General features: G+C 36.8%; 3 protein-coding genes across 3 annotated transcripts; all 3 read right to left on the reverse strand.

Annotated features, from left to right (window-relative positions):
• LOC18786711 lies at window positions 1–1920 on the reverse strand. Its single transcript, XM_020557170.1, has 6 exons — window positions 1659–1920; window positions 1508–1587; window positions 1320–1356; window positions 885–1094; window positions 702–766; window positions 1–42 (listed from the first exon to the last, which is right to left on the reverse strand). The coding sequence occupies exons 1-6, from the start codon at window positions 1918–1920 to the stop codon at window positions 1–3; spliced, it is 696 nt and encodes a 231-aa protein (XP_020412759.1).
• Window positions 4409–6899, reverse strand: LOC18787344 (putative disease resistance protein At3g14460). Its single transcript, XM_020557977.1, has 2 exons — window positions 4734–6899; window positions 4409–4607 (listed from the first exon to the last, which is right to left on the reverse strand). Exon 1 carries the CDS (start codon window positions 6681–6683, stop codon window positions 4800–4802), a length of 1884 nt encoding a protein of 627 aa, XP_020413566.1. The 5' UTR covers window positions 6684–6899; the 3' UTR covers window positions 4409–4607; window positions 4734–4799.
• On the reverse strand, window positions 6727–8651 carry LOC109947244 (putative disease resistance RPP13-like protein 1). The gene is made up of 2 exons (XM_020557171.1): window positions 6815–8651; window positions 6727–6761 (listed from the first exon to the last, which is right to left on the reverse strand). Exons 1-2 carry the CDS (start codon window positions 8643–8645, stop codon window positions 6727–6729), a joined length of 1866 nt encoding a protein of 621 aa, XP_020412760.1. The 5' UTR covers window positions 8646–8651.

Below are 17140 nucleotides of genomic sequence, written 5' to 3' on the forward strand. Positions count from 1 at the left end.
TCAATTGTACACAAAAAACTGCTTTGACTTCCACTCCATCATCTACAAATCAAAAAACAAAAGCAATAACATTAAAAATACAAACAATCACTAAATTTTTTTTATCTTCTAGCATTTTGAGAAGCAAAATCATCAACAACCTCTTCAAAATCAATATTTTCCATCATATTCTTTTCAATAAATAAGATTGCCAATCCATTTAACCTTTCTTATGCGATTGTATTAATTTTAATTTTGAAAAACTTCTTTCTGCAGATGCCATAGTTATTGGCAAAGTCAGTATAATTCTATAAGCAATTGAGACATTTGGAAAACAATCCACAACTTTTACAAACTTAAGAATTTCAACGGCTGTCTTTGTCTCTTTCAATAAATACATTTGTAACACTTCCAATTTAGAAAACAAATAATCAACATTAATATCAGATTCATTATCATGTGTTAAAGCAGCTTCAAGATTTCTACAACATTCACGCAATCTACTATAATTCATTTGAAATAAATTCTTAGGATCAAACAAAAAATCAAAACTGCCTTATTTCTAATTGTTCAAATCTACTCCTCAACGAAGGAATTGCAGCATTAACAACAACAAGAAAATAATTAACCCTAAAAGATTCTTCAGCAGATTGAAATGTCTCTTTATGGTCATTTTCATCAAATTATTTTTTTCTTCGACTTTGACCTTTTTCAGGAAATACAGGGTCAATTTCCATCTTTGATGCAATCTCTTTAGCAAAAAATAGGGCCGATGTTTCCCTATAGTCTACAAAATAAGAAACCAGCCACTTCAAATGTTTTATTGCAACATCAATTTGCATATCTCCATATTGCCATTTTTGGCTAACCAAGTCAAATTTTTTTCAAAATGTTACGCCGTATACTCATGCCTAACAAAAATTCAAAGCTTTCAAGTCCATGTGCAGCTAAAGATTCAGCTTCACTCTTTGTTTTTGCCTCTTCACTAACCCTAGACAATTCAAACAAAGCTTCTCTTATATCATCAGTTTGGGTTATTATGGCTTTAACACTATTAATATGACTTTCCCATCTTGTTGTTGACAATGGTTTAAGAGTTAATCCATGGACATGATCTTGAAAAAATTTCCACCTCTTTGTAGAACTAGCAAATAGAGTATACATGCGTTGCACAACACCAAAAAATGACACAGCTTTAACACAAGAGTTTACCATATCACAAACTTTTAAATTAAGAGAATGACAAGTGCATGGCATATAAAATGCCCTAAGAATAATTTTAAGAAACCTTTTTGGCACACCATTGTTTTTCCCTTTCATGTTAGCTCAATTACCATAACCTTGGCCACTTACATTATTAATATCAAGTTCAAGACACTTTAATACAACTTGTAACTCATTAAAAATCTCACATCCAGATGTATCATCCACTTTCAAGAACTCTAAAAAAATACTCTTCTACTTTTATGGGAGCATTTGACACATCTTCACAGCGAATTATTAAAGTCATTTGCTTATGGTGATTTACATCCGTAGTACAACCAAGTATTACAGAAAAATATTTTGCCTCTTTGATTTTTTCAATTATATCACTTCTAACCTTGGAGCCTAACATACCAATAAACTCATTTTGAATTTTATGACTAAGATATGATAATGAATCTCATTATTTTGAATACATCTAAAATGCTCTTGCAATACCAAATAAAATTCCGCAATTAATTCAAGCAGTCCCAAAAAGTTACCATTGTTATCTTGGTAAATTTTTTCATTCTCTCCACGAAAAGCTAAATTTCCTTTAGCAAGGCATCTCATAACAGAAATTATTCTTACTAAAACCAGTTTCCAATGTTCCTTCTCTTTTATAATTTGCACTTGTAGCTTTTTATCAATTGTTTCATTCTTTTTCAATCTAATTTGCATGTCAATCCAAGTTCTCATGTTATTGATATGCTCACTACTAGTTTCATGTTGTTTAAGCCTCTCACTTAAACGTTTCCAATCATTAAAAAGAACAATATTGATTAAAAAATATTAAAAAGCAAAAGGGAGTGTAAGTGGAGAAAAAAAGAGTGGAAAAATCAGATCCCAAAAGATAATCAAATGAAGATTTAATCTCTATATGAATAGCAAATTCTCGCATATTATATAGTATGTGGTTAAACTATTAATTTGAATCGATGATACAATCTCAAATTTTATTATAATCCACTATAAATTACGACCTTTACATTGGAGTGAGATATACGAACAAGCAAAATATGTTCGTATATCTATGGTAAAATTCCGATTAAAATGTTTTGCAGCATTGATGTAACCAGTTTCATTTCTCTATTTAAACTATTTAAAGTCCGTAATACTATGGTAAGCGAAACAATAACCACCTTTCTGAGCTTTGGGACCAGTTTTTTTTTTTTTTTCCATTATCTGGTCGTATTGAGTCTTTTTGTCCTGGACTGGGTTAGTGACTGCATGCGAGTTTTCACCGTATCACCAGTGGGGCTTTCTTTCAGTCTATACAATATGAACACTGTCGAGGGGGTAAAATGGGAGTAATCTAAATTATACTCTAGAGTGATACAACAATATATGGGCATGTTTACTAATCAGAAATTAAGATAACTAAGAATCGGAGTAACCATGAATCGAGTTATGTAGGAATAGAGTTAATCAAGAATTAGAGTCATTCATTTCAATTAAGTTGTTCATTAACTGTCAGGAATAAATAGAATTCATTCCCATTAAAATTTTTACTATCCATCGCGAATAAGAATGAAAAAACATTTGGATTATGAAAATGCCTTTAAACAAAATATGTTTTTTTACTTTTCCGAAGACTAATACAATTTTTCAAATGATTTATTTTTGGGAGAGGGGTATTTTTGGCATGAAAAACTTCATTCCCTTTCACCCTTCCCCAATCCCACCTCTCTCATTCAAAATCAAGTCTCTCTACGACAGTGGTGTGGCGGGTGGGAAGTGATGGTTATAGCTTATTTTTTGTTTATATTGGGCTCGATGTTTGTTTTTGGGCCTCAACTATTATAATTTTTTATTTTTTATTATTTATGTTTGGCTCGGGTCTTGTACTTATTGGTGATGAGCTATTTTTATTTTTGTATTTTCTACCAGTGTAATCCATTTCATTTTAAGTGAAATGAATTATTCTGGCCAATAAGCTTATTTGAGGAACACCCTTATAGGGCCCAACACATATTGTTTTACAATGATCCGAACTGTCTAATTTTTAGATATACCCTCAAAGATCATATTTGCAAAAAATCAATTGAATCCGAAATCATTTGGCCACTCAATTAGATTATTGTTATTTTAGTCTTTTCTTAAAGCATTGTGTTCATCTATTTTGTTGCTAGCAATTAAATGCCTTAATGATTTTCAATTTTTATGATTTTTTGCAAGGATGATCTATAAATGTAGACTTAAAAAATAGATGGGTTGGATCGTTGAAAAAAAAAAAATCGTAGTTTGAGGGACTCTCAATAGAAGGGTAATATATACATATAGAGAACTTCCATTGAGATATCCTTGAGGGACACCCTTGAAGGGCTCACTCTGCATTGTGTTTCACTAATCCAAACGGTCTATTTTTTAGATAATCATTCAAAGATCATCTCAACAAAAAATCATTTGAATTCGATATCATTTGACCACTCAATTGAGTTATTGAAATTTTAGTACTTTCTTGAAGCACCGCGTTCATTGATTTTGTAGGACACAATTATATGTCGAAACGGTTTCTGATTTGTCTAATTTTTGCAAGGATGATCTATAAATGTAGACTTAAAACATAGACTGTTTGGATCGTTGAAAAAAAAATCGTAGGGGACCCTATAGAGCGTCCTTCAAATAAGATTTCAAATGTAGTGAGGGCAGGGACGGACCCAGGATTTCAACTGCGGTTGAGCTAAATTTATCTTATGCACAAACCTTACTAAGAAGATAGAAAACGATAGTACAAGTGAATTTCATTGATAAGAAGAAAAAAAAAATACCTAATCAAGATAACATAATAAACTTTACCACTCAAAATGCATAAAAAATAACTACGCTTTTTTGTCTGTGTGCGTGGAGTGAAAGCGTAGTTATTTTCTACCAAAAAGAAAACAAGAGGGGTTGTTTATGAACAAAAAAGAAAAGAAGCGGGTTGTTTGTGCTGGCCTTTGGCCCCTTTTTGTACCAAAAGAAAAAGTAAAGTACGAGAGTGTATTACGTGGCTGTCCATTAGCTGGGCTGGCTGGTTTAGGCTGACAAAAGGCAAAGTCACCTGAGCTATAGCCCAGGATAGTCAAAGTATAGGTCCATTTCTAGACGACGGTACACATTGAGTTAAAATGACGAACAAAAATATTTTCAATATGAATGATTAATATCAATAATTTAAGCTCACAAGTTACCCACAGGCATGAAACACATTTTTATCATGAGAGAGTACATAACAATGTTGTACATTCGATGTTTGTCCGTAGGAATGTGTCAATTGAGATATTCCAGCCAGGTGCGCCTTTCCGTTTCTCCTCTCGTTTGGAAATGACGACGCATAAAGAAACCTTGCAAAAGAAAAGCTCTCCAAGAGAACGATGCTCTCCTCCAGGAGAAGGTTTGCTGTCCTGTGAAGTATTCCATCAATATGTATTTGATTATTTATTTTTTTTAAAGTAAAAGGAATATGTATTTTGGTTTTTGGATTCAATTAGAAGAAGACCAGTTAAGACATTTTTATTTGAAGAACATACCTGAATTTGATTTGAGAGTTGATAATGAAACATTGGATGCAAAGGGTGTGTGAGAGAGAGGTCATATCATATGATGACTTCGTCATTTATCTTAATGCAAGGAATGTGAGATATGGCTGCCCAATCATCTCCCGTCTTATTCTCATACGTTTTCTCCAGGGCTGAACAATTGGAGATGCTCAGAAAAGAAAGAGAAGTGATGTTTTTAAGTCCTTTTCTGTCCAAAGATTTCAGACTTGAAAGTTCACTGATCTGGAGGCGTTGAAGAGTGGTAGGGAGCAGCTGTTGCTTGAGCAAGGTCTCCAAGATTTCGTGACTTCCCTTGCCACCAATTGTAAATTTTTCAAGGGAGACAAGTCCTTGCAAACCCCAGTACTCTCCCACTGATGAAGGCCTCAGTCTCTCACAATTCTCAACGCCAAAGTATTGGAGGTTGGGAGGCAAACCCCCATCTTCTGCAACTGACTCCAGATTTGGAAGATTGGTTATCCTCAAATCTCGAAGGGCTGTGAGGGTGTGAATACGTTCAGGTAATAACTTCAACTTCTCGCATTCACCAACTTCCATTAGAGTCAGGTTGGGAGTGGGCAATCCTCGCTGGGGAAAACACACCAGATTTGGACAGCCTGAGATAGACAAGGTATTGAGATGACTAAGATTCGCATCAACTCCATCTTCAATGGAAAGGGATTCTAGATTCTCACAATTCCTAATGTAAAGCCACGTCAATTTGGGAAAAATGCCCAACGGGAAAGACCTCATTGAATCACAGCTATTCTCTATCCACAAAAAGTCAAGCGATGTCAATTTGGCCAACATCTCATGAGGTAGGAATTCTAATCTCCTACAATTCCATAGAGAAACTGATGTCAACGAAGTGGGTAGGCCATCTTTGGGGAACGCCGATAGGGTTGGACAATTCCAAACACACAAACGTTGAAGACGATTGGTGTTGGGCAAGCACGGTATGTCATCAAAATTTCCGACGTCAAGTACGGACAATAACTTTGCCTCTTGTAATGACACATCTGTTTGGCATCCATAATCTAATTTAATTTTCAATTCTTGAAGAGATTTGTAGGAGTTCATGTTAAGACTGGTACCAGTAGTAGAAGTGGCCCTTTGATCATGTAACACCGCACACCCATACACGCTAAGTTTCTTCAAGCAAGGTAGATCACAAGGCAAACTTCCTCTCAGCTTCGGACACTCGTTTAGAATCAACACTTGGAGACGAGGAAAGTCTGGACCATATTCACCTCCACTTGCACTTGGTACCCATTCCTCCCACTCTGCCATCTCCTCAAACTCCAGCTTCTCCAGTGATTGAAATGGCTGAATTAGAGACGCTTCATTTCTGCCATAAAACTCAACACCAATTGTCTTAACAAATTTCATCCTTTCTACGCGGAGCTCTTTGAGAGCAGGTAACCCCCCAACTGGTGGCAGTGACCAACAATAAGGACAATCACTGAGATGCATGATTTGTATGTTGGAGAAGGATGAGTCTCCTAACCAAGTCGGGAAGTTGGTTCCACCATAAAATTTGATGGTCAGTTTCTTCAAATTAATTGAAGGCTGGAGCTTGTCAAGTACATCTCTAACTTTTTCAGAATCATCCGAGTCTTCATCGCCCCATGCCAACTCTAACTCCTTGAGATCCTTCTTATTCTTCAAGTTGGCTTGCACGGCATCCTTAGCATCAACTACATTTTGGAGCTTTAGAATTGAAAGTTTTCCTCGAAGATGTGTAAGCTCCCCCAATTCTCCAATGGTTGACCCAGAAGATTTCCCCACAATAAAAACGGTCAACGTTCTCAAACTTTTTAGTCTACTCATTTGCGCTGGCATCTCTGCAATTGTAGTTCCACCAATATCAAGATGATGCAAACTAATTAATTCCCACATGTCTACAGGCAATTTAGCAAGAGACGCACAACCTCCCAGCATTAATTTCTGTAAATTTACCAATTTTCTCAAGTCTGCAGGTAATTCAACCAGAGAGGAACAATTTGACAATAGTAATGTCTGCAAATTGTACAAACTGCAAAGTACACCAGGTAACCTTTCAATTGCAGTACCAGAGAGATCCAAATAACGCAACTGAATGAGATTTTTAATAGAATCATGCAACTGAGTGACATTCCAATAATGTGACAATGATAACACCCGTAAACATCTGAGTGATGGCAACAAATCTTGTAGAACCTTTTTACTTAGATAATACTCTTCGTAAGAGTAATATGGATTTAAAGAGTGAGGTAGGAAGGTCCGCAAACACTTAGCCCCCTTTAATGGCTCAAATTTAAGAGCATCATCAAATTTTCCCCTCGCATATGACAAATGGCGAACTTTTTCCACTTCATGTGATTCCCTCCCTTCCCACCTGGAACAAAATCCTTTAGACATGAACACGGCCAAGTCATTTATGAGATCATGCATAGTGAAACTTGACTTCCCCGACGTTTGAAACAATGATCGGGATAACATTTCATCAAAATATTCCTTAGCCATCTCTTCCATTATTTCCCCATTCTCAACTTGGGGAATTAAACCTTCTGCCATCCAAAGAAAAATAACTTCTTCTACCTTGAATTCATAGTCCTTCGGCAAAATTGAACAATAAACAAAGCATCGTTTTAATTTAGCTGGAAGATAATGATAACTCAATTCTAGAGCGGGAAGAATGTCACTTTTCTGGTAAGGTAACTCCCAAATGCTGCTGTTTAGTACTTTGTTCCATACCTCAAAGTCTAGCTTGGAACGTAACGCACCGCCAAGTGTTTGTGCAGCTAAAGGCAACCCATTGCACTTGCGTGCAATTTTCATGCCGATTTCTTCCAAGCTTGGATGTTCACTACAGTTTACATTTCCAAACGCATGTTTCGCAAGTAATAACCAGCAATCTTCATGCGACAATGGTTCCAAGGTTTGAATAGGAACGTTTTGCATGAAAGATGCTACATTTTTGTTCCGTGTTGTTACGAGGACTTTACTTCCCCTTGCCCCTGAAGTAAAAGGAGTTTGGAGGCAGTTCCAATCAGTATATTTCTCATTCCAAACGTCATCCAACACAAATAAAAATTTCTTTCCCCTCAGTTGCTCTCTTAGTTTAACTTGAAGCAAATTCAGATCTGTCGTATTACAGGGTTTTGAAGTAACTGAGTCAAAAAGAGTTTTAGTTACCCTGATAGCATCATAGTCTTCTGAAACACAAGCCCAAGCTTTAAGTGTAAAATTCTCTTTCACCTTATCGTCATTGTAAAGCAGTCGAGCAAGGGTTGTCTTGCCAACCCCGCCCATTCCAACAATGGTGATGACAGACACATCATCCTTGCTTGCATCATCAGATAACAGGACTTTTAATAAATTTTCTTTGACTTCATCTCTACCATATACACAAGGTTCATGAACCAAGGAAGTTGTCGGAGTTCTTTGTGAAACCTTCCTCACAACAACCTCTGTCAAACCAAGAGCACTTTTCAGGTGTACAAAGTCTTCTAGTTTTCGTAATAACTCTTGTATCTTAGCATTCTTGCTTTGATAAAATTTATTACGAGAAGTAGGGAGGAAGTTCCACACCTTATTGGTTAAATTGTCAGTTTGACCTTCACCTTCCAGCTTGCATCGCAAAGCTTCATAGTTGATCTCATTCAGTAAGTCCTCCGCGTCAAAGACTGCATGTTTGAGCTCATCAAGCCACTCTCTCACAGCTGGTTTCTCAATTTGCTTCTCCTCTGCATCATCCAACACTACGTTCAAGGTCAACAGCGTCCTCTTCAGTTTCATGAGGAGAGGTTGATCGAGTTTCTTCTGCCGAAATAAATCAATGAACTCGCGTGAAGCAATTTTGTCACACAACATCCTGATGGAAGTAGAGATAAAGGCCTCTCCGATCAAAGCTCCAGCCATTTTTCTCTTCTTTTCTTTTGCAAGGGATTTGGATGAAGTAATATTCCAAGGTTTGCAGTATGAAAAGCTTTTTGTGATTGTAATTATATTAAATTATAGTTAGTCCTGTAATTAACTTTTTAAAAATGTCTTTCACTTTCAACGACTATTATAGTTGGCGGACATGGGGATGGGTTCGTTCAATACGATTAATTTAAATTGTGCCGGTGGGTTCGTGGGACCCACACCGCAAGACAAGACAACAATGACAATTCTACGGTCTGAGTGATTTATTCTTAAATGATCCAACGGATGTAGATTCACGACTTAGTAACATGGTTTTTTTAGCATGAAGACATGTACATTGTCATTTGTGGTGCATATTTTATTTGCAGCTTGCTTCCTGCATTGTGTTTATATATTTACTTGTTTGCTTGGGCATGACAATTAATGTGACAAACTACAGTTGGCACTGGATGCTAGAGACATGGATGATTTCCTTTCTTTTTTGTCTTTTAGATTGCCTCTTATATTTCGACCAAAAACAAAAGATTCCCTCTTATAAACAATACCATACACTTTGCATTTTGGTCAAGGACTTACACGAGTTTTATTATTATTATTTTAAGTATGCTCCTCCTCCTCGCGATAATAGTTTTTGAATTTTGCCTTTTGGCGAAAACATATTGGTAATATGTCGGTACATATTGTTGTCGTTCATGATATAAATATATTATTATTCATGACATATCGATAATATAAAATTGAACGTCGTGTATCGCACCAGACTACAAAACCCAAAACGCTTAACCCTCTAATCGCAGAACTAACATCATTTTGAGGACAAGTACAAGAGTATGGCAAGTAAGATGAATAATAGATCCTATTTAATTAGGCGAAGGCCGAAGGGGGGAGAAGGGAGGTGGGTGGTTTGCGAAATAGGAGGGAGCTAGGTTGTGGATGAGTATTGGGTCTAGGGTGGGTTGCATGTGGGGAAGACAGTCACTGGCTGCAAGTGGTGGATCCAGGATTGTTGCAAGTGGTGGATCCAGGATTGTTACTTCAAGGGGTCTTAGTGTAAAAGTTCGGATATTTTTTTAAAGATGAAAATAACACTAAAAGATAATTTTATATTACTTTTCTCTTTTTGTTCTATAATTCTACACACGAATTAATCAAACCAAAAATTCAAATAATTTTTTAAAACAAACAAATTTTATTAAGACAAATGAACAAATAGAGAGATGACAAAAAGTCTATCACAAAATTAATCATAAACCCTAAATTCCTACAAATCAAATAATCATATATAATCATCCAATCCAATAAATCACCCACACACAAAATCATCAATATTCATCCAATCCAATAAATCATTATAAAATAAAAATATTAGGCATAATCATCAATTAGAATTTAGAGTTTAAAAATTACTTGAATATGAGCATTTCCACCCCACCAACTAGAATCACAAATCTACACCTCCTAGAAACACAAACAAAAACAAAAACAAAAAACAAAAAAAACCATTATATAATGACCCAAAAGATTAAATTCCTCAAAATTAAACAAAAGAATGTAGCACAATGGTTTAAGTATACCAAGAACAATAAATTTACAAAATTAGAGATGGAGAGGGAAGAGAATGAAAACCTGGTGAAGTAAGTCAAGTCCACAAGCCAAATAAATGAGGCTCCAAAAGCACTCTGAACCTTTTCAGCCAATGTTGAAGGGTTTTTTTTTTGGGGGGGTTGGTGTAGAGGGGGGAGGGAGATCGAGTTGGGAAATTACCTTCTGTTTGTACAGTATATGTGGCAATTATTAGAGTATAAAAGCCACCTTTTTTTTTTGTCGTGGCTTTGTGATATGTGGCTTTAATCCAATTTTCTAATAGTGTGTTAATTTTGTGGGAACATGAATTTTGGCAACCAATCAAAATGTGACACGTGAAAAAAGCAATATTCCATAGGTCAAATAATTGTGCTAACCAACCAACCACCATGCTCCGTCACCGAGAACACTGCCCCATTTCCCGGCCTTTTGGCCTGGAGCACCCCTCCATTGCACGGCCCCATGACCAGGACCACTAATCCACCTCACGGCCTCACACCCGGAGTCGTGGAACACCCTCACAATATCGCAGCCATAGTCGAGACCGAAGATCCTTTCTGTGGCCATGGTGAGGCGGTCCTCCTCGGTAATGTTGTTGCTCATGTGCCGTTATCAATTGAGAAGTCATAGTTGGCACTGGCACTGGCACTTCCGCCTTCCACAGCAATTTCGCCGTCGCCGTAGCTTGGCCAATCTTGAAACAAGTGTATTTTCCCACCTTTAGCCAATAAAGAGGTTGACCAATGACGCCAACGCCATAGACGTCCTCGATAGGGACAGCAAGTGTTGCGAGTGAAAGATGTCAAGAAGCTCGTGAATGATCAGCTCCAAGAGTTAAAATTCGGAGTAGACTTGGAAGACACCCTACATAAAGAGGTAGACCAGTGAACTCCTCTTCACTCAACAATGAGCATGCAATTTCGCCAAGGCGGTTTTTGACGCCTACCTTCACACTATTCAAAGGGGATTCTGATCTCGAAAGCCATCTCAAGCACTTTAGGCGTCATGATACTCTATAAAGCCGATGATGAGCTAATGTGCAAGGTGTTTGCTATGACCTTGCCAGGAGCAGCTTAAAATTGGTTCCACACCTTGCCACCAAGGTCGACAGCAACTTCAGGGAGTTAGCTCTCATCTTCACAAAGGAATGTACTTCCTACCAGATAATTAAGAAGCAAGTTCATCACCTATTCAACTTGATGAAGAAGCATAATAAGTCTCTCTGAGACTACATCAAGAGATTAAAGTGAAAAAATCCAACATTGTGGGATGTGATGATCGAATCGCATCCTTCGCTTTTAAGAAGGGCTTGCTAATTGAGTATGAGTTATACCTTTGAGCTGACCATGGCTCCTAGTCAAACCTTAGAAAATGTCTTCACCAAAGCGGACGCTACGAGCTTTGAGACTACTATCAAATCGTTGTGAAGAACTCCGCGAAACAGGCCAACTAGCCACCCAATGAGGTAGGACAAAAGAATGACGTACCCAACGTTGGGAATAATGTCGGGAAGCGTAAGTCGCACTCTAGAGGCAGCTCTTCATCTGGTAAGAGCTACACTAAATTTACGATTCCTATCAATAAAATCCAAACCAAGGTTGTGGAGACCCGCCCTAGATTCCCCTTTGGAACCTGTGACGAACTCTGTTTCCTATCCGACATAAGGCCGATGTCAGACTCACTTTACTAAAGTGCTATTCTTTATTAATTTAAACTTGAAAGGACTTCGACTTCTATTGAAATTTCGACAGAATCTACCCTGTAAGTGGAACATTTTCCTAATTTACATTACCTGCAAACAAATGCCAGAACAGCCCAACTTCCAACACGCACAAGGTAAAGGAATGCACAATAGTTAAGAGTATTCAAATGGGCTTCACGCCCTCTACCCAAACTCAAAACGAGCAAGCAGAGCAACTAAAGATTAAGTTTATAATCCGGGGAAGAGGAAAGTAGAGAGATAAGTGAGGAATTCCTACAATGCGGATAGCAGCGATACCTCGACGTGGCGGTTTTGACCTCGGATATCTAGAACGTGGGTGCGCAAAATAGAAAATGTGAGTGGACAAAAGCAAAGTGTTCAACATAATTTATATTCAACATAAATAACCCCCTCTGTTTTAGAAAATAATTCCAAAATACTATGCAACGAACTCCTTTTGTATACGTACATATATAATGTTTGATACTTGAAAATAATTCGATTCAATATACTTTATATCAAGATATACGATAAGGAAACCATTTAATTAATACTCCTAAATTTTTTGGAAAACGTAAACTTATTCATTTAATCCTTATTGTAAAACCGTATATTTCAAACCACCAAAATAAACCTGTTAATATAAAATATAATCATCAAAACCCAAAAAATCTTTTTTCCCACAACCATACCCTTTCTTATGCATAATGCCCCCTAAAACTTTGGTCAAATTTCACTTTGCCCCCCAAAAGTTAAAATGGCCCACTTAACCCCCTTGACCATGGTTTTGTGTTCCCCTTTGCCCCATGTAGTTATCTCCCTTCATTTGATGACATGGCAAGGCTATTTTCATATTTTTACCACAAATGATGATGTGTCATGTACATGGCCCACTTTTTTTGCTAAAGTGAAATAACGTATTAATAAAAATTAGGCTTATTTACTGTAGTACCCCCTGAAACTTCGGTCAAATCTCATTTTACCTCCCCAAAGTTAAAGTGGCCCACTTAACCTCCTTAATCGTGGTTTCGTGTTCCACTTTACCCCCAACCGTCATCTTCATTAATAACTCTGTTAGTTTTGATGACGTGGAAGGATTATTTTATTCTTTTTACCACAAGTGATGATGTGTCATGTCAAGGCACCACTTTTTTTGTTTAAGGGAATAAAATATATAATAAAATAATGCAATTAATTGTTTAATTTAAAAACATAATAAATGGAAAAAATAAAAAATGAAAGTCTTTCTACATTAATAAAAACAATAAAAATCTACATTAAAAAAACCAAAAAATTTAAAAATTGATAACACAACACTCTCCGATTACCTCTCCAACCCATTCAATCACCACCACCACCTCATACAACCTTTACCTTTATCACCTCCTCCTCTAATTCAATCTCAATCTCTCTTTAGCTTTATTCTCTTAATCTCAAAGAACCCACCAAGATATCGACAACAAGCCCAGCTCTCTTTGCGTTTTCTCTACATGTCATTCTCAACAGCAGTGAAAAAAACTAAATTCCCCAACCCATCTCAATCGACATCCTCGGCGAGCCTTCACAATGGGGAGAATGAGATTGAGATCCTCTCCAAAGTTCACAACATAGGATTGTGATTCGGCGCAAATTCGGTAATCCACGACCCATAGTGAGGAGAGAGAGAGAGAGAGAGAGAGAAATGAAATTGAAAAACCATCACTGTTTTTAAATCTAGGTAGTCTAGTGCAATTGGGTTCAATGTTTTGTGTGTTGAAGGAAGAGGGAGACGGGTGGGTTGGGTTCGAAAGGGGGGAGGAGTAGCTGTGAACAAATACCAAAAGAATGGGGTTCTGTTTTGTAGGTGGTGGTAAGGAGAAATCGGGTTGCAGGTGGGAGAAGAGGGGGAAGGGGTTTGTGGGGCTAGGTTCTGGTTCTGCGATGGGGTGGGAGGAGGGGAGATGGGTTTGTTTGATTATTTTATTTTATTTTTTGTTACTTTTTTAAATTTTACTTTATTTAAATGTAGTCTTTATTTTATTTTTTATTTTTTTAATTATTATAATATTTAATTATATTTTTATTTAGGTGAATGTGGGCACCCTTTGTCATGTCATCAAAGTTAACAGACTTTTGGATGAAGTTGATGACATGGGGCAAAGTGAGTCATCAAACCTTCATAAAGAGAGTTAAGTGGGTCACTTTAACACTAAAGGGGTAAAATGAGATTTGACCGAAGTTTTATGAGGTACTACAGTAAATAAGCTAAAAAATTAAAATAATATAATTACTCTTTAATTAAAAAAATTAAAATGGAAAATTTAATTTTAAAAAATATCTTCTTCTTCATCTCTCTCTTCGCCCTCTCCCTCCCCTAACTTCACCATCAGACATGAACCACCACCCAACCCATTGCCACCCAAAGTCGCCACCAATCAAAACCCTAAACCTCACCGCCACCTCCTCACCCATCAAATCAACCACCTTTTCCGACCACATCTCCACCGCCACAACTACCTTATCTCCCTCTCCCCAACCCTTGCCGAGATCGATGGCCTCTCCAACTACGACTTTGTCGTCGTCGACATGGAGCACGACCATGGCGTCGTGTCCCAAAGCACTCCCAGCCTCCACGCCATGGCTGTAGCTCAAACCCCTACCATTCTTCGCTTGCCTGAGACCTCCGCAGCTTGGGCCAAGAAAGCCCTAGATCTGGGCCTACAAGGCATAATGTTCCCCATGATCGAATCTTCCCAAGGTTGCCAAAAAAGGGGTCTCATCTGTAGTATGTTTAGAATTTATGCAAATATAATTAAGATCTGTATTGTGGATGAGGGTGTTGGTGTTGTTGCATTTGAAGAGGGTCAGATTTGATGTGAATAATAATACATCAAAGAGAATGGATGAGAAGACTCAAATCATTGAAAATTGCATAATTGCAGGAATTTGTTTACAAGCGTTGCTGAAGCTCTCCATCTCTGACAAAAATTGTATTTAGTACCCTATTGTCAAATTCATGCTAGTATCCTTCCTCTTTCAGTTGGATCCTTAGACTATTGTGATTAGAACAATCAACTATGAACAATGGTCTTGGCGGAGTTGAAGATGGATGCACTATACTGTGGGGCAGGTGGGTGATTTTCCGGTGAGGTTGGATAGGTGGTGGTGAGGGTAGCTTTGTGTTGGGTGGTGGTTGTGGTATGATGGTGAAGTTAGAGGAAGAAAGGGAGAGGTCGAGAGAGCAAGAGATTTTTAATTAAATAGCAAATACATTATTTAATTATATTATTTTAATACAAATAAAAAGGGTCATGTACATGACACATCATTATTTGTGGTAAAAATACAAAAATATCCATGCAACGTCATCAAAATTGACGGAGTTATGAACGGAGATAACAACAAGGGGCAAAGTGGAATACAAAACCATGGTCAAGGGGGTTAAGTGGGCCATTTTAACTTTTAAGGGTTGAAATGAGATTTGACCAAAATTTCAGGGGGCACTACAGTAAATTAGCCTTTCTAAATATCCATCTCATATTCAAACTTCATTTCAAATGTTCATACATGTGCATAGTAAGAAATCTCAACCTGAAAATAAATCCACACAAATATCCATATATATATATATATATATATATATATATATCCAACACAGAGATCTCTTTTACTAGACCACATGGCCGAATCCTCAATATGCATGTGGGCTAAGGATGAGCAGTCCAACAAAGGGACTATTGCTCGCCAGACATGCACGACAGAATCTTCAATACACATGCTGTTGTTTTTTATCTTAATGAGTATTTCAAAATATGTTCTAATACCAAATATTTTGGAATTCAAAATCAACTTTAATGTTTGAACGTTAGCTAATTTGATTGCTTTCTTCAATTTGAATCTTTGTTCGGATTGCTGATAGCGTTTAATTAATTTAATTGTGAAAAATACTGTGGACCCACTCAAATATCATTTACTTGTTTGTTTATTCTGGGCATTAAATATTGTTGGCTATCTTTGTTTTTAACGTAGACTTTGCCTTCAATTTATTTGATTCCTACAAGAAAAGCTTTTGCTTATATGCAGGGATGGATCCACAACAGGGTTAATGGGGTCAAATAATTCTATGGACTCTATGAAAATAAACTTAAAGGTCCCCTTAAGCTGACTATGCGACCTCATAGATGCCCTCCACTTGCTTGTTGTTTGGCCTGAACGAAATGGCCGCTGCAGAAGGAAAAAGAAGAAGCACTGTGCTTCTTCTGTTTTTTTTAAAAACGTTGGCAAAACGACGTCGTTTTGACCCAACGAGTTTTTTTTTAAATGAACTGGCCAAAACGACGTCGTTTTAGCCTAGAGATTTTTTTTTTTTAAATGACCTGGCCAAAACGATGTCGTTTTGGTCCAGTCTTTTTAAAAAAAAAATTTAAACAGCCCCAGCTATTCTAAAACCCCTCCACCCATCCCAGCAACTTCCAAAACCCCAATTCTTTTATCCTGAACCCTAAATCCCCAACCACCCCCAAAAAAAACCTTTAACCCCCATCTCCTCCATTGTTGCTGCCGCATCCACCACCTCATAATTCAAGTAAATTCTAACTCTAAACCTAAATTAATAGAATTGAAATTTTGATTTTATTATTTTGTTTTGATTTATTGGATGTTTCATTTATGAATTTTTTTTTAGTTAATTGGTAAAAATTTGGTGTTTTCTTTAATTGATGTGAGTTATTACTTCGAAACAAAATGGAATATCAATAGTTGAGTGATAATTTGTTTGTTTACGTTGCGAATGATGTTTTTGTTTGTATTAAAAATGAAGCTATAATGCTACTTTTTCAAAATATGAAACCTCATCATGGACAATCGTAACTTGTAATGTTCTTCTTTTTTTTTAATGTGAATTATGAATGAACGTTTCATTTCTAATTTTATTTTGATCGAAATTTTTTTTTGAACTTTTACACTATGACCCTATGAGGTAAGATTTGTCTTTAATGACCAACATCTCTTTGGGGTCAACAACTCCTATATATAGCTTCGGATATTTTGGTTGAAGAGATAATCTTAATTCGAGCATTTTCTCTCGAAATTTGTCCCCCACATTATTTCCTTTCCTCACAATTTTTCATACGGTTTTGTATTGTGTTAAATTTATTTTACTTCCCAAGAGAAAGATTCAAGTGTTCATCTGATCCAAGTAATACTAGTGTACGTTTACAAGGAT

Source organism: Prunus persica, chromosome G2 (genome assembly GCF_000346465.2).
Source record: "Prunus persica cultivar Lovell chromosome G2, Prunus_persica_NCBIv2, whole genome shotgun sequence".
Taxonomy (NCBI): Eukaryota; Viridiplantae; Streptophyta; class Magnoliopsida; order Rosales; family Rosaceae; genus Prunus; species Prunus persica.

Bases quoted from the DNA above. Each gene is read 5' to 3' on its own strand.
- LOC18786711 (XM_020557170.1), bottom strand. From the start codon at position 1,920: ATGAGAACTTGGATTGACATGCAAATTAGATTGAAAAAGAATGAAACA. The intron at 1,357-1,507 runs GTAAATCACCAT...GTTGTATTAAAG, and splicing joins TACTTGGTTGTACTACGGAT to TGTCTTGAACTTGATATTAA. The intron at 767-884 runs GTATACGGCGTA...CTTATTTTGTAG, and splicing joins TGAATTTTTGTTAGGCATGA to ACTATAGGGAAACATCGGCC.
- LOC109947244 (XM_020557171.1), bottom strand. From the start codon at position 8,645: ATGGCTGGAGCTTTGATCGGAGAGGCCTTTATCTCTACTTCCATCAGG. The intron at 6,762-6,814 runs GTACTGCAATTG...TACAATTTGCAG, and splicing joins GCGTTATTTGGATCTCTCTG to ACATTACTATTGTCAAATTG.
- LOC18787344 (XM_020557977.1), bottom strand. From the start codon at position 6,683: ATGCTGGGAGGTTGTGCGTCTCTTGCTAAATTGCCTGTAGACATGTGG.